Source organism: Chaetura pelagica, unplaced genomic scaffold (assembly GCF_000747805.2).
Source record: "Chaetura pelagica isolate M959 unplaced genomic scaffold, ChaPel_1.0 scaffold36, whole genome shotgun sequence".
NCBI lineage: Eukaryota > Metazoa > Chordata > Aves > Apodiformes > Apodidae > Chaetura > Chaetura pelagica.
Genome location: NW_009953726.1, coordinates 1705353 through 1721100, shown reverse-complemented (window position 1 = coordinate 1721100; position 15748 = coordinate 1705353). Strand labels below are relative to the sequence as shown.

Here is a 15748-nt window from a genome sequence, read left to right as displayed (position 1 = left end):
ACCAGGCCTGCTCCCAGGACCATCCAACCTGCAGGAGTCCAGTGCAGGGATGGAGAAGGTGTAGATTAAGAAAGCTTCTCCCTTCTTGGGCCATGCATGAAGCTCCGCATGCACCCAGTAGACATTCAGGCCCAGTCCCATCTTGCTTCTGGCCTCCTTAAAGGGCTCTCAATGGTTGCAGAGCAAAACAAACCCTTCAGATAAATTTTCACAGTGTTATAACTTAGGAAAACATGAACAACAGCAGCTACCCCGACTTTTCTGAAAATTTCGTAAGACAACACTCCACAGCTTCCAGTTTAACTTACAGTATCAGAAACAGGATTACTCCAATTGAAAATGAAAGCCAAAATGTTGCAAAAGCTGGTGTAATATACAAAAAAATCAGAAGATAGGTGGACAGGAAAAGCAGGGCTTGGGTTGGACTTCCCCCCCCCTCGGATCAACACTAACAAAACATTTGTAGCTGAACTCTACATTTTTTTTATTAACACAAACAGCAAATTTCATCCAGACAATAAGAACATTTTTAAACCAAACTCCCGTCATATTTTTCCCAGCAATTCTTCCAGTCATTAAATGTTTTTTAGGCAAACCTACTAAACAGCTGCTTAATATTTTCAAGCAGTTTTGGTCAAGGTAGCATCTGCCAACCTCTTAGCTACATTTAGTATCCTCCCACAGTTGAAGCCTAACAGACTTCTCTATTGAGACTTAAATCAGCAGTCTCTTTGTCTCCATGCAACTGCTCTTTTACTGAAAATGGTATGGAGCACAGAAAGCACAATATGAATTTAAACAGTGAAGCTGGTAGGAAACTTCTCCTTGTCTAAAAGGAAAAAAATACTCATTTCCACTTATTTCCTCATTGGGAAAAATAAAAGGCAGGCCCTACCTCCCTACACACAACAATTTTATCACAATGGCATATACAGGTACAAAACAGACATTTCAGTGTTCAGACTCACCTGCTGCCGTGTTAGCTCACTCTCACTCTGTCCAGGGAATGCTTTAGATGGATTTATTTTTTTAGGGAAGCAGCAGACAAGGACTGCTGCTTTACATGATATCTTCTTTTTTTTTTTTTTTCTCTAAAGGAAATCTCTATTCATGTAAATAAGCTCCCCTGCAATTTACAGGATTCTCCAAAGTTTTACAAATGGAAGAATTTACTGAAATACAAGGACAAGTGTAGAGTCCTGCATCTGAGAAAGAACCACCCCATGTAGCAGTACGAGTTGCGGGCTGACCTGCTGGAGAATAGCATAGAGGAATGGGACCTGGGGGTCCTGGTGGACAGCAGGATGACCACGAGCCAGCAATGTGCCCTAGTGGCCAAAAAGGCCAACGGCATCCTGGGGTGCATTAGAAAGGGTGTAGTTAGTAGGTCAAGACAGGTCCTCCTCCTCCTCTATTCTGCCCTGGTGAAGCCTCATCTGGAATATTGTGTCCAGTTCTGGGGCCCTCAGTTCAAGGACGGGGAACTGCTTGAAAGAGTCTAGCACACAGCCACAAAGATGATTAATGGAGTGGAACGTCTCCCTTATGAGGAAAGGCTGAGAGGGTCTGTTGAGCTTGGAGGAGACAGAGGAGTAACCTCATTAATGTTTATACATACATATCTGGAGGACAGAGCCAGGCTCTTCTCAGTGATATCCAAGGATAGGACAAGGGGCAATGGGTACAAACTGGAACATAGGAGGTTCCACATAAACATCAGAAAATACTTAATTTACTGTGAGGGTGACAGAGCATTGGAACAGGCTGCCCAGAGAGGTTGTGCAGTTTCCTTCTCTGGAGACATTCAAAACCCACCAAGACACGTTCCTGTGTGACCTGCTCTAGGCAATCATGCTCTGGCAGGAGGGCTGGACTAGATGATCTTTCCAGGTTCCTTCCAACTCCTAACATTTTCTGATTCTGTGAAGTCTAAAATTTCACGCTAACTTTGTCCTCCTGTTTAGTATTATAAGAATGTGGGTTTTTTAGTCTTACGCCTGTTCCTAGCCATTTTTAAGAACACCTAACATTGGGACTTATGCTCCAGGTTTACTTAACTCTGCTGATCTTTCTTTTCTTCTAAAACACAAAACCAGCAATATTTGTGCAACTACTTTAAATAAATAGATAAATAAATAAATTAGTCCTGGTGGTCCAGGCTGCCTGGAGAGACTGTGGAGTCTCCTTCTCCAGAGACTTTTAAGACCCATCTGGATGCATTTCTGTGTCATCTGTCCTAGATTCTGTAATGGCCCTGCTCTGGCAGAGGGTCTGGACTCAATGATCTCCAGAGGTCCCTTCCAACCCCTAACAGTGTGACTCTGTTTGAAGCCAGGCCTGCTGTGTAATGTGGCTTCATTAACAAAACACAGTGCTGTGCAAGTTTGTCATTTAACACTATCACTATCCCCACCTCCAAACCCAAAGACCTTTCAAGATCAAATTGTCATTAGGCAAAATGAGAAATCCATCATCCCCTGACAAATGGTACCTAATACCTTAGTACAAGACAAACACAGAAACCTGACCTTTGACAACTTGTTTTATTTAACGATCTTCAATTGCTCTCAGTTACCAAAACATATGAAAGCAACACTTGGAAAAATAAATTAAGCTGTATTTGCATCTAACACTTCAATACTCACCTAATACAATACTCTACCTGAATCTTACACACAAAAATAGTGGTTCTAAATAAAATTTGCTTTGGTTAACTAAAAAAAAATAAAATTTTGTGAAATGTTAATAGCTGATTGTTGGTGTCTGGTCTTCCCTTATTCTCCTATTTCAAAAATGCATAGTTCACCAAGTATGTCAAAATAGATACCCCCCAACAGCACCAATAATTTTGGTGAAGGGTCACATTTTAACTATTAATACATGCAGGCTACAGGAAATATTTTCGCAAGTTATTTTCCTCTGCTATTCTAATGAAACAATCACAACAGAAGCTCTTTGTGCAACCCTTAACAAAATCAAAGCATCAAATTGTTAAAAACACTGCTGACCAATTCCAGGATGTACTCATTCTTCCAAGAAGAGACTTTTAAACACACATGTGCATGCACACACACGCACCCCTCCTTGAACCCATGGCTAAATTTGTTCCAGGTTAATGCATCCATTCAAGTTCAAGTGGTCAGTGCTAAGCAACATGTACTCTAGTGTCTACCTTAGTTATGGAGGTGAACATTTTTAAGTTCAACTTCACACAGTAACTATAAAGAATCAAAAGAAAATAAACAAATTCCTTTCCTTTAACATTGCAGGAGACGTTTAAGACTAGCCAGGTGGTAAATTTCATCTTTAATTTTATCATATTTCCAGATATGAAACACTGTAAAACTTCTTTGTTACTTATTATCTGTTCCTAAGAATATGAGTAATATTTAATATTCTTAAGTAGCAATTTATTCAATTTGGTACTTGCCAAAATCTATCAATACTCAGCTCAGAATTGGATTTAATTCCAAACTTCAAAACCTTAAATTCTACCAATCATACTATACTCTTCCCTATTCCAAGGATGTAGTTCTACAAGAGATAAAGCGGATTAAAGACATATTGAGGATTATAGATTATGCAGTTAGAACAAACACAGGCAAGTATTTCAAACAGCTGACCCTACAGAAAGGAATCACATTCTGTTCTCAAGATGATATACAAAAATAGAAAGCACATTCCATTAGGAAAATATTTACTTAATAATTTATCATTTAAGAACTACTACTGCACAAATTAAGGTACAAAGGCAGCATACTGAAATCAATATGAAGATGTATATGCAATTATTACAACACTTTCAATTCTGATTGCGACTGGATTTACAAAGCTTACTCTATTCCAGCATAAATCACACTTCTATTTTCCCCAAAGTCCTATGTCTAAAAGTGACTTCAGTTTATTTGGATAGGAGAGGCAGAGAAACACAGCACTGACAAAGTGTCTAGAAATAAAAGGAAAAAATTTTAAAGTATCCAACTGGAAAGAAATGCCACTGAGATATAAGAATCAATTTAGTCCAGACATTAATAACTTCCTTAACAATCTGTATGATTAAAATAGCATATAGATAACATCTTCTGAGGATATTAAGTAGGGAACTTTTGAGTAGCAGTAAAGTCCAAAATAATACAAAGGAGCCTAAGCAAATTCCTTACAAGGCCAGAAAATAAAGTGAAATTCAGTTTGGAAAAACACCAACTAATACATCTGGGAAAAATAATCCCAAATATAGATATTCAATATGGACAAGAAACCTGGGAAACAACAATGCAGAAAAACTGCATTAACCACAAATGCAGCATGAGCTCAAAAGAGGGGGAGGCACTGTCTGTCCAGCCACTGAATCTAGGAATAGGGGAGAAGGCTGAATTACTTCCCTTGCACCCACATCTGACTTCTCTCAGGCACCTACGGGTGGGTGGCCACTCCATTCAACTCTTTTGACTGCAGTTCTGGACATGAGGTAAGTCCTGTTGCTCAAGACATTTAAAACTACAAGGGCAAAAGTATTACCAAGTAGTGAATGCTTTATCTAAAAAGACCAAATGTAGTGAATAATGGTCTGTTTTTTATAACTGTATATTATGTATTGTTGTAGAGCTTTTATATTTGAAATACTAGGGGGTTTTAATCCAGGAGTGTAACACTCACCCAAAACCAAATAAACATGAGAATATGTTCATTTCCAAACTATTTGCTTTTTATTGACCATGAAGTTTTGGCACATTTCACCATAAGTGAAATAACTTTGAAGATGTTTGCTCCCAAATGAATTTTTCCTGTTCACACTAGGATCAACTGTGCAAAACAAGGGGAGACACACCATTGCACTCAGGTCACCTCAGAATTTATTCTAAAGTGCATGTCAATCCTCTTCCACAAAATCCTTGATCAAGAAAGTTTCTCCAACAGGAATGACTGCTCCTTACCAAGCAGAAAATAAAAGAAACGTTCTTAGACATAATTCAAAATCTGCTTCTAGCCACTTGCTTCTGTTTCCAGATAATACAGCATCCTTTTGCTAGGAGAATATCCTGGAAACTTAAAAATATTTTTATTCTGCTAATATAAATTAGAAACTCTCCAAATCCCTTATACTACTTCAGAAGCAGCTCAGAGGCACATAGAGAAATTCTAAGAATGCTTTCAGTTTCATGGGCATTGTTTTTTCTTTTGTAGAAGGGCTGCTTTGAGGTGAGGATGTTCCCCTTGAGTGTATTAGTTGGAAGATTAGTTGAGATTTAGAGACATGTGAACCAAACCTTAAGCTTGGTCCTTCTCGTCCAAGAAGCACAGTGCTCCAAATGCTGTTTGTTGCACTTCATTGTTGGCATTATGGATGTGGCAGCTTAGGGACAAGAGGAAACTGAAAGACCATGAAGAGGAACAGACCTGTTCTGGGAATTTCAACACATTTCTCCTGCCTTTGGAATGTCCTACTATTAGAAGGAGACAAAACAAGATTACTGATTCTGTGGTTGTCTTCTTCTTAAAAGACTGCATCATTTTTATTTATTATTTGAGGTATTTAGTTGTTTTTCCTGAAATGAAGGAAGAGAAATTTTACTCCATGACCTGAAATCTCACAGTTAATGGGAGGATGGGGTAAAATTTTGTTTCTTTCTCCTTGCTTGCCAAGTTTCTTTTCAGCTCATCACAGTGAAGTGTCTAGAATTTTTCCAGGAGCCTTTTCACTCCTTAGCTTATGCCTAACCCACAGCATAGATCCCATTTGCTCATTTCTCTAACATTAAGAGACTCACTGCAGTTCTTTTTACATGTGGATAACAAGATTTAATCTGGCAGTTTAGGTGATATTCTAAAACCATTCACAGCAACAGACAATGTTCTGAGTTTATGGCACCCAAAATACAGGCTAACAGCAACTTAAATTATGCTGTCTCTTCCTCAAAGTGCATCTAAAAAGGCCCATCATCCAAGCCCTCCCTCAGATACCTAACAGATCTCCCTCACCTCTGCCATCCAACATACACTGAGACAACTGCACTGCCCAAGAGCCAAAGCCTTGTGCCAGAACTTCAGCCACACTCTCCACCTCTTAAGACAGACAATTGTGGAGCTACTCTTTTCAGAAGAACTAATAACCACTTCTGTCCATCATCCTTACTAATCCTAAAAAGAGAAACCAGAGTGGCTTTTAATCTTGAGTAAAATACCTGTTAAGTCCTAGGTTTTGTCAAAAGCAGATACACATTTATACTAAGATCCTCTATTAGAAGCAAATCACAGTGGTGCCTATTTTCTCTCTCTTTGCCTTGCTTTTTCATCCTTTTTGCACTTCTAAAAGATGAGGAGAAAATTCAACCACTGCGGTTTCTTACCATTGGTGGGGAAGGAGGTTCTGTTCGTTCTAATAAGTGGGGGGGGGAAGTCAAGAGAGTGCATGGAGGGGGAAGGACAAGGAAAATTGCTGAATGAATTACAGAAAGGGAAGACTGTCTTGCAGTGAGTTCTGATTACTGCAACAGAGGCAGCATGGAGCTGGCATGCCCTGCACAGGGTGGATCTCCATCCTGACAGGTCTAGTCTTGTCTCCAGAAGTGTAGACAAACAACCGCTGTAACACACTGATGGAGCTTAAGATGATGAAATACTGTTTCTTTTCTTTATAAATATAGGTAATTTTAGCATATTGAGATTTTCAATAACATCTGCAACGGGAGTGCTTGTTTTTACATGTATGAGTGAAATTTATCACCCTCTTGTGGAAAAATAAGTGAATTGTATCCAACAGAGGTTGCATGAAGAAGTAGAAAGTGGGAGTAAGGAAGGCAGGGATAAAGAACAAGCAAAGAAAGAAGAATGGGCTGGATAGAGTGAGAGAAAGTGAAGGAGAACCAATTTGACTATTAACACAATACCACCTCAACTTCTTCAAAAAGCTATCCCAAAAATGTTATTTGAAAACACTAAAGATAACAAGCTGCCAAATTTACTCTCCCTTGGTAACACTGATAATATTCAACAAATAGGTTACCTTCACTACAGTGATTCAAGTACTGTCTCAGCAGCAGTCACAATCTTTTGCGCTTTTGGCTGCACACACAGGGGAAAATACATTCTCTGTAACCACAAAAGCTTAATTGTTCAAAATTTAACTCAGAAAACAGTTACCAGGGACTTTCTTATTTAAAAACAGTCTAACATCTATGCCCTGCTGTTGGAATGTGCAAGCGGAGAGCTCAGAAAACTACACTTGCACAGAAAACTAACTGAAGTCTACACATTCACATTACACACACACAAAATATATATATATATATACGAATTCTGGATCTAACATCCAGAATCATCCTTTCCTCAGTATCTGACTATGCCCAATATCAATTCGTAGTGTGAGAAATGTAATTTGCAGTATTCTTCCTTCACAACGTAATTCATACAACAATATATTCAAAACCTTGAAAGCAACAAAGAAATTCAGTTCCCATTTTTTAACCTTAAAATCCCATTTTGGTACAAGCAGACAGAAAAATGAAGCCAAGGAAGTGACAATTATATTAAATTTAACTCATAACACTGTGAAGAGACACAGAAATCCCAAACAACAAAAGGCAGCTCAGATCAGATAGGTATCACAAGCATGGTGAAAAAATAAGAAACCTTACAGAAAAACTAAAACCTAAAAACCCTACAAACTTCTTGAAAATCTTCCAGGAATCCCAGAGAAAACTATAGAGCACATCCAACACAAACTACAGTTATTTCTTCTTAATGACACTGAACTTTTTTTTCTGATGTTTCCTCAAATAAGTTAGAAACCCATTAAAAATAATTATAATGAGAATTAGAATTATATACACAGAAGCAGTGTAGAAGTTCATCACAATCTCAATTCTGCCAAATTAACTGTTTGAGAGGACACAGGATCAAGCGCATCGCTCAAATTATGAAGGTTAAAAAAAAGGGGGCAGGGAGGGGGGCGGAGGTGAAATATTTTGAACAATCTGGTTTACATTGTGGCTCGACAAACATATATCAACAGAAATGAGAGGCAGTACACTGTGGTATATGCTTGGGAACTTCTGAAAGAAGTTTTGCCAGCAGAAAAACCCCTCACACAACTGCAAAGACTGACACAACCAGCAAGGTTTTAAACTAAAACAAGCCCTGCTATATCCTTCTGAAAGAAGATAATGAGTGCCCATTTGCTGATATTTGTGAATTAGACAGTTACCAAGATAACACAGTCCCACCACTAATCCATAAATACCCAACCCTACCAGAACTCTTTGGACTCTGAATCCTCTTGTCTGTTACTTCTAAGGATTTTTGCCTTATTGAGCTAAAGCAACAGTAAGAACTTGAATGAAAAAAACTGTAGGTGAAAGGAAGCTACCATGACTCTAAAAATAGTTTTCTGTCCTCCTCCCACTCCCCAGAAAGCATAAATGAAAGTGCTCTTTTCTCAAGGAGGCAGGAGCTTACAACAGATGAAGGGACTGCTTCCCCATTATAAAGCTTTACCAATGAACAAAAGCAGTACCCCATTATAAGTGTCACATTTTTGAAACAAAACAGAAAACGAAGTGCAAAACCTAAGCTTTACATATAACACTAAATGTATATACAACCTACTCATATACACAGATATTTATTATAAATATTTAATATCCACAAACACAGGTTTTATAAACATACATATCATTCCAGAGATAAGGAAAATGGACCTTTCACATGAGTAAAGCTCCATATCATAATCCACTACAAAGGCAGAACACTTCAACAATCTTGTATAGTATACAGAAATAATTGCATGGCTAAACAGAACTTGTATTTGTCAAAGGTACTTTGGGAAAGGAATATAAAAGAGGTACTTATTACAGAAACAGGAAGTTCTGTTACAGACCCATAGGGACAACTTGGACACAGAAAATATTCTTAGAGAAATACATAATACTGGGCAATATATTATAAAGACATACTATACAAATGCAGACTGAAAACTAAAGCTTCTGAGATGGAAAAGTCTAAATGTACTTGCAAAAATTATCGAGACTTTTAGACTTAATGTTGCAAAGAACAGAGAAATACATTTTACACAATGATTACAAGTTACTTGAGAGTCTGCGGGAGTTGGGGGGACCTTATAGTGACCTTCCAATACCTGAAAGGGGCCTGTAAGAAGTCTGGGGAAGATCTTTTCACAAGGGCATGTAATGATAGAACAAGGGGTAATGGTTTTAAGCTAGAAAAGGGCAGATTTAGGTTGGACAAAGGAAAAAGTTCTTTAATATGAGAGTGATGGATCACTGGAATGAGTTGCCTAGAGAGGTAGTAGAGGCCCCATCCCTGGAGACATGCAAGTTCAGGCTTGATGGGGCTCTGAGCAATCTGGTCTAGTTGGCGATATCACTGCTTGTTGTAGGGGGGGTTGGACTAGATGACCTTGAGAGGCCCCTTCCAACCTAAGACATTCTATGATTCTACTTCACTTCAAAAATATATTAAACAAAAGTAAAAGAAAACCTTTTTTTTAAAAGAAAAAGGAAGAGATGGGAATGATCATTACTTAACATATCCAGAAGATAGACTGAGAAATTCAGGAAGTAAAACCACTACACTAAGGCTTCAGGTTAAAAAGCAAAACAAAACCCAACAAACAAAAAAAAACACACCACCACGGCTATAGGAAAATCACCAGACCTGAAGAGACTTGGAAATAAAGAAAGACATCTGAGCAGAAACATTAGAAGATCAGGGTTAAGCTGACAGAATTTCCCACCAACTGCAGTATCACTAATAGACTGTAAAGATAAGAAGGTATTATTTTACTATGATCTTAACTTCAAGTCAGCATTTCTACGCATGCCCGTTTCCTATCAATGTAGCTCTACAAAGTTACATCCCAAATGTGGGAAAAAAGACAGAATGTAATTAGTATATGGCCCTTTCTAAGCACCATCAACAAATAATTTTTAGAAATGACCAGGAACCTTTAAGATGTTTGGAAAGATTTATTCTACAACCACCAGATGTTAAAAAAAAAAAACAAACCACTAAAAATAAAGTCAAGCATATATTAAAAAACAACTTCCAAGAGCACAAAAGAAAGTGAAGAAACTAATTGTGTATGACAAGAAACTCACACATCTTAACAAAAAATAATAAATAGGCTATGTCCTTCTCCCTTTTGGGATTATGGCTCTATTCCAAATCTTACAGAAAGGACACATTATGTCCAGATTTATTTCAACCAGGACAGGCACAAAATTCCTAAAGTTCCAGGATTGATGCTTGATTCACCATTGATTCGAACAGCCCAAACCAAGTTTAAGCATTTCTTCCACACAATGAATCAAGAGTCTGGGACCTATTTCCAGTTATGGAAATAAAGCAAAATTTTGTTTTGAAAAGTCATAACCCCTAAGACCCTGTAAGTCCTGTTTATAAAGTAGGAGGAAGTATATAGCTTAGATATGTTATTTACAGTTTACTGATATCCATGTAGCATTCTGAATTTCACAAATAGAGAATATCACAAGTAGCCAACAGCCATGGAAGTCAACAGAAAAGATAAGTTGTACCTGTCTTCTTCTACAACTCATACCTATTTCCCATATGTACAGTTCTGAAGGCGGTATCGGTAAGTCTGAGAAATGCAGATCAAAGAACAAAAGCAAACAGCAAGTAAAAAGAGATCTTCCTTTTCTGCCTATGCAACGCTCTTTTCTTGCCACTACAGCAATTCTTTAATGCCATGGAAACTATCTGATTAAGGCATTAGAAGCTCAATAAATTTTGTAATATTGAGGTAGCAAAGCAATTGGTATTGTTGACAAAGAACAACTGTTCTAAGTGTCTGTTCTAAGGAAAAAAAAATATTTAAAAATCATACTTTGAGCTTTTTTCAGCAAAAACATACAACTGTTTTAGGAGACCTGAAAGTAAACTACAATAATTCTATTAAATCATTGGAAAATGTGGGTGTGTAACAGGAAAAAATATGCACACCCTGAAATTACAAAAATGGGATAGGTTCATTTAAAATTTAACAGTTTTACTTTTGGATGGTTTGCTGTACCTAGCTTATGTGTTTTAATGAGGCTGAGCTGGATGGGAAGAATGCTGTGAATTACATGCAAGTTTTCTACCCAATTTCTCAAGATGTTAAATAAGTATTCATAAGGCATATGATCTTTTTACTATGGACACTGCCCTATCACTACTGCCACTAGGAGAAACACAAATGAACTCCTCTTTCCCCTTTTACAGGTAATACTGAAATTACTATGCTGTTCAGTGCTACAATCTACTTCTTTCCAACCAATTGCTTTCTAACATTGTATTCCTACCAATCTACCTCTAAAGACTCCTAAGTAAATAGAGTATATATGCAAAATGAAAATAATCCTCCAATAAATAATACAATCTGAAGCAGACACAATACTATTTTCTTCTCCAGAGCAAGCATGACTTGAGGCATGTCACAAACTTGGTTACCCTGCTCAGGCTGAGTTTGATTAAGGCACAGAGGTGGAAGTTCTCATTCCCAGAAAAAGGCCCTTCACTAGGACTGCTTTGCCATCAACCAGTTTATCTAGGACACCTGCTAGCCTTCATGATACCAACAGCCTCTTTAAAACCAAAATCCAAAGATATCATGTACTGCAAGATACACCAGGCAAGAGCACAGAAACACTTGAAAACACAGAGGAGATCAACACATACATAGGACTACACATTTTGAAAATGCAGGACAAATGTATCACAACTCCCATATGCATTTCTTGTCCCAGTCACCTACACATGAAACAAAGGAGATAAGGCTGCGTTTAAAGTGTTTCATTGGACCTCAGTCATATTAAGAAAGGTAACTCCACATTAGATTTAGTCACAAGTTAATAAACAAAAATAGACTTTAGTTACCAGAAAAGCTTTTACTGTAGGCAAACAGAGCAGCTTGTGGTGTTTGCAAGCCTAAAGTCAGCCAAACAAAGCCTCAGAAAGTACTTTTTAACTACATTAAATGTTTGTTTAGAGAAAGATACAAGACACACTTCTGTTAATTAAAATTTTTAACTCTTTTTTTAATTATTTTTTTTTAAAAAAAAAAAAAAAGGACATAACCCCAGCAGTTACAACTCCATTTCTGTATGATTTTTTTTTTCCTGGAATAGGCAATACTGAAAATTTCCTAAATTGCAGGTTATCCTTCAGACTTCTACATAGCACCAAAACACATTGTCTCCTCTGTTTTTCTTTCCTGAAATATTTTTATTACAAAATGAACAACAACAACGCTGACTTATCTATCTGGTTTTGCAATACAGACATGTATGTTCACAGAAAGCAACAGACTGCATTAAAACACTACCAAAACAAGCCATTTCACTATATATGACTCTGCCCCTAGGGAAAGGAATGAGAGCAGATAAGATGTGACAGATGTGTAGTCACATCACTTAATACACTACTGGAAGGTGCTCAAACCATTATGGTGACAGACACAGCACAAAAAACTTGCAAAGAATGGACTAACCATTTATCTAGTTTCCTGCATACATTATTCTTGTAATCAGAGAAAACACTGAAGTCCATAAAAGTGCTTTTTGAGAGAAGGCAGCCTGCAAATTACAATATGCAATATAGTTATAAAAAAAAGAAAGGAGCATAGCATGTATGTTTAAGTCAGCAAAGCTTCTCCATCAAGAATACGAAATATGTCAAAGGTTGAATTTGAGGCCTGTCCTCTAAAAATTTCCTGTGCTGAAGTATTTCTGAAAAGGTTTAATTAAACTTGACATGTACCCGAAACAAAAATGTTTAAATAAAATTAGCAGCTGGAGATCTCCAAACTTATCTCATTTTTCTGAGACTTTAAAAAGCTATTTTGCTGAAATCTCTTCTCTGTTTTGGTTTGAAAGACCCAAATGATCGTGACAAAATTGGAAATCATATTATTAACTGGAACAAAGTAATAGGCCTAGTTTCTTTTTTGAAGATAAGTATAAATCTAAGAGTTTATAAGATTAGGACTTTTAGTCAACTGCCCAAGAAAAGCATGAAAATGCAGGAAGAAACTGTTTCCTCACTTCTTACAGGTTTAATAATCCTGAATGCTACAAATATTAATTTAGGTCTAGAATATTTCAAACAGTAACACAATTTTTAACTGCCAGTGTCCCTTCATCAGGGACCAATAACTCTGCTGTTTCAGATAGATGGTTAGGCCCAAATCCTGCAAATTAATCTGCACAGGTAGATCCCAGTGCCTCTGGGAATCCGCATTAAGTCAAAGAGGGAAAACTAAATCACAAGATCAGATTCTTAATTTGAAGCTGGACCACTGTAACTCATTATGACACTAATCATAAATGCCTCACCAACACTCTGCTCCCCATCTGTTTGTTTTATCTTATTATAGTTTCATATCTAAATCCACAGGACTAGCTCCAGTAGTCAAATTAAGCACCTGCATATGCCTGTATCCCTGCAAGAACAAGTCCTCAGGCAGAGGCAACTTTTTTCTTATGCTAGTTTATTCCTTGAGTGGGACTACACAGTAGAATGAAATAATTGTAACATCAATTTCTTCATTTACACAAATCTCAATGTTTTCCAGTAATCTACCCATTCAAGTCAACAGACAAACTCCATCCACCTTCTGAAGGAAATCACCTGCATATTAAAAATTACCTGCAAAACTAAAAAACTGAGCTTGTAATGTTAAGGCAGCATTTGCTTCTCTGTCATACCGTCATAAAACAAGAAAAATGCATAAAATAATACTCCTCATAGACTACAAAGTCCAATCTACTGGCATTGACAGATCTCAAATTGAGAAGTGCTGAAGGAAAGGAGCATTCTGGTACAGCATCACTCCAAGCCTCCTGTTCTTCTACTCTACCCTTCCAAGCCAGCCAGTGTCAGGCACAGTGCAGTGGGGCTGGATGGATCTTTCTTTTGACCCAGCATGGCCTTTGTGCATTCTTACATGTATCCACAGAAAGAAGCCCCAAGTATTTTAGTGACAACTCCACTAGGATTAATCCCAGAACCCCAGTTTGAAACTAAAAGACTTAAGTGTGTGATTTATTTATTTATTTTTGCTACTTCTCTATTCTTACAAAGCAGATTTAAGAACTAAGCTAAAGTGCAATTACACAGTTATTACATATTTCAGTACTCTGATTATCAAATTTGTCAAAGAGGTAGAGCAAGGAATGCTGGAAATATACTTTCCCACAAAGCAAAAACAAGACAGACATGGTATTAAATCTATTAATCTTGCTTTTTTACAGAATTATCAGCATCAAGCATGCTTATTTTCACTACTTGTAACAGAAAAGAAGAATGCCAATGAAAAAAAATCACATAACTAAATAAACAATTTGAGAATTCAGTGTAAAAAACCCAAACACCTCTGGAAAGCAGTTTCACTTTACTCATCAGACATAAACCTGAGAGACGCTTCTGACCTCTGGATTAGTACTGAAATTCACTGACAACTGGGATTTAGGGGAAGCATTTGAGATATTATGGAAACATTGGCAACTTTTCAAGAGTAGTATGCCGGATCATAATTTTATTTCCCAAATTAGAGGTTAAATCTGCCAGAAGAAACTCAACAGGAGCTGGGAAATGCAGGTTCTCAAGCCAGTAGTGCCTAAGACCTGATTGGCACCTTTCCTCTTGAGAGGCCACAGCTCATGGGACCTCTCAATTTCAAAATCCAGCAGAAGTCAGGAGCTGGGAGTTACTCATTCACAAATACTATGAGAAGGGGTCCCATCTCCCCACTAATGCTTTGCTGTAGGGCATTGAAAATATGCTTGTGGGCTGCATTTGGCACCACTATCATAGTCTGCAGACCCACACATTACAAGCAAAGAGCCTAAAAAGCAGTTTCCCTCTGCTCACAAGCCAATTTACCATCACCAAAATTATTTTTTCATTTAAGTCAACTGTTGAAGATTCACAAACTAAAATACTCACACACAGCCTGAGTGCCTTGAAAATTCCAGTCATGGTGCAGTTTAACATTAGCATTTAAAACTTCCAAAAGTATTGCAAACAACTACCATGCCCTCAAGTCACAGATAAAATATTTTGTAGTTCTTAAATACATACAATTTCTGGCATGAAACATTTCGCATTGCTAGCAAAATTTTCCCGCAACTTCCGGCATTACAATATTTTGAGTTTAGAAGTCAGCTGTAAAATTGTATTATTTTTTAAAAATAATTCTTGAGCTTACCTTTTAGCAGAGGCAGGGGAGTTAACTCGATAGGCTTGCCCTGAGACCTAAACTGGGAGGAGCTTTGTGACCTCTTCTGTCTGGCTTTTCTGACGGACTTCCGAGAAAATCCGTCTACTTTATCCACTGATGGAGGAGTAGTTGGTGCTGAGGACATATCCCTACTGAAGGAAAACAAACATTACAAACATATTCCAAATGGAAGAAATGGGTAAATAGTAATCTAAATTTTAAAAAAACTCTTCCTCTTTCTGCACCACTCTCCTGGTAACAACTCACCTACGTAGACTGTTAAGAGAGCAAACCCACCAATGCATGTACAAATTGGATGAAATAAACTTAATTGAACAGTGTCATAATTCTTATCAGCCACTTTTTAATCTGTGTCTTCCATTTGCCAAAAATCCTGCAACAGGAGAAATTCATTCCTGATGCTGACATCATTATGCCAATAGAAATTTATACACTTGTGGACTTTAGATAGAGTTTCAGCCTTAAACTCTGTGTTCCTTGGGATGAAGT

The 15748-nt window shown here is 37.5% G+C and overlaps 1 protein-coding gene across 2 annotated transcripts in view; it reads right to left on the bottom strand.

The window, feature by feature from the left end:
• PPP2R5E (protein phosphatase 2, regulatory subunit B', epsilon isoform) overlaps positions 1–15386 on the bottom strand; it is a 66928-nt gene extending 51542 nt beyond the window's left edge. For both annotated transcript variants that reach the window (XM_010000673.1, XM_010000674.1), the window contains exon 1: positions 15227–15386. In XM_010000673.1, the coding sequence (XP_009998975.1) occupies positions 15227–15383 (157 nt within the window). In that variant the 5' untranslated portion in view covers positions 15384–15386. The remainder of the gene's footprint in view (positions 1–15226) is intronic.
• Between the last annotated feature and the right edge of the window lie 362 nt (positions 15387–15748).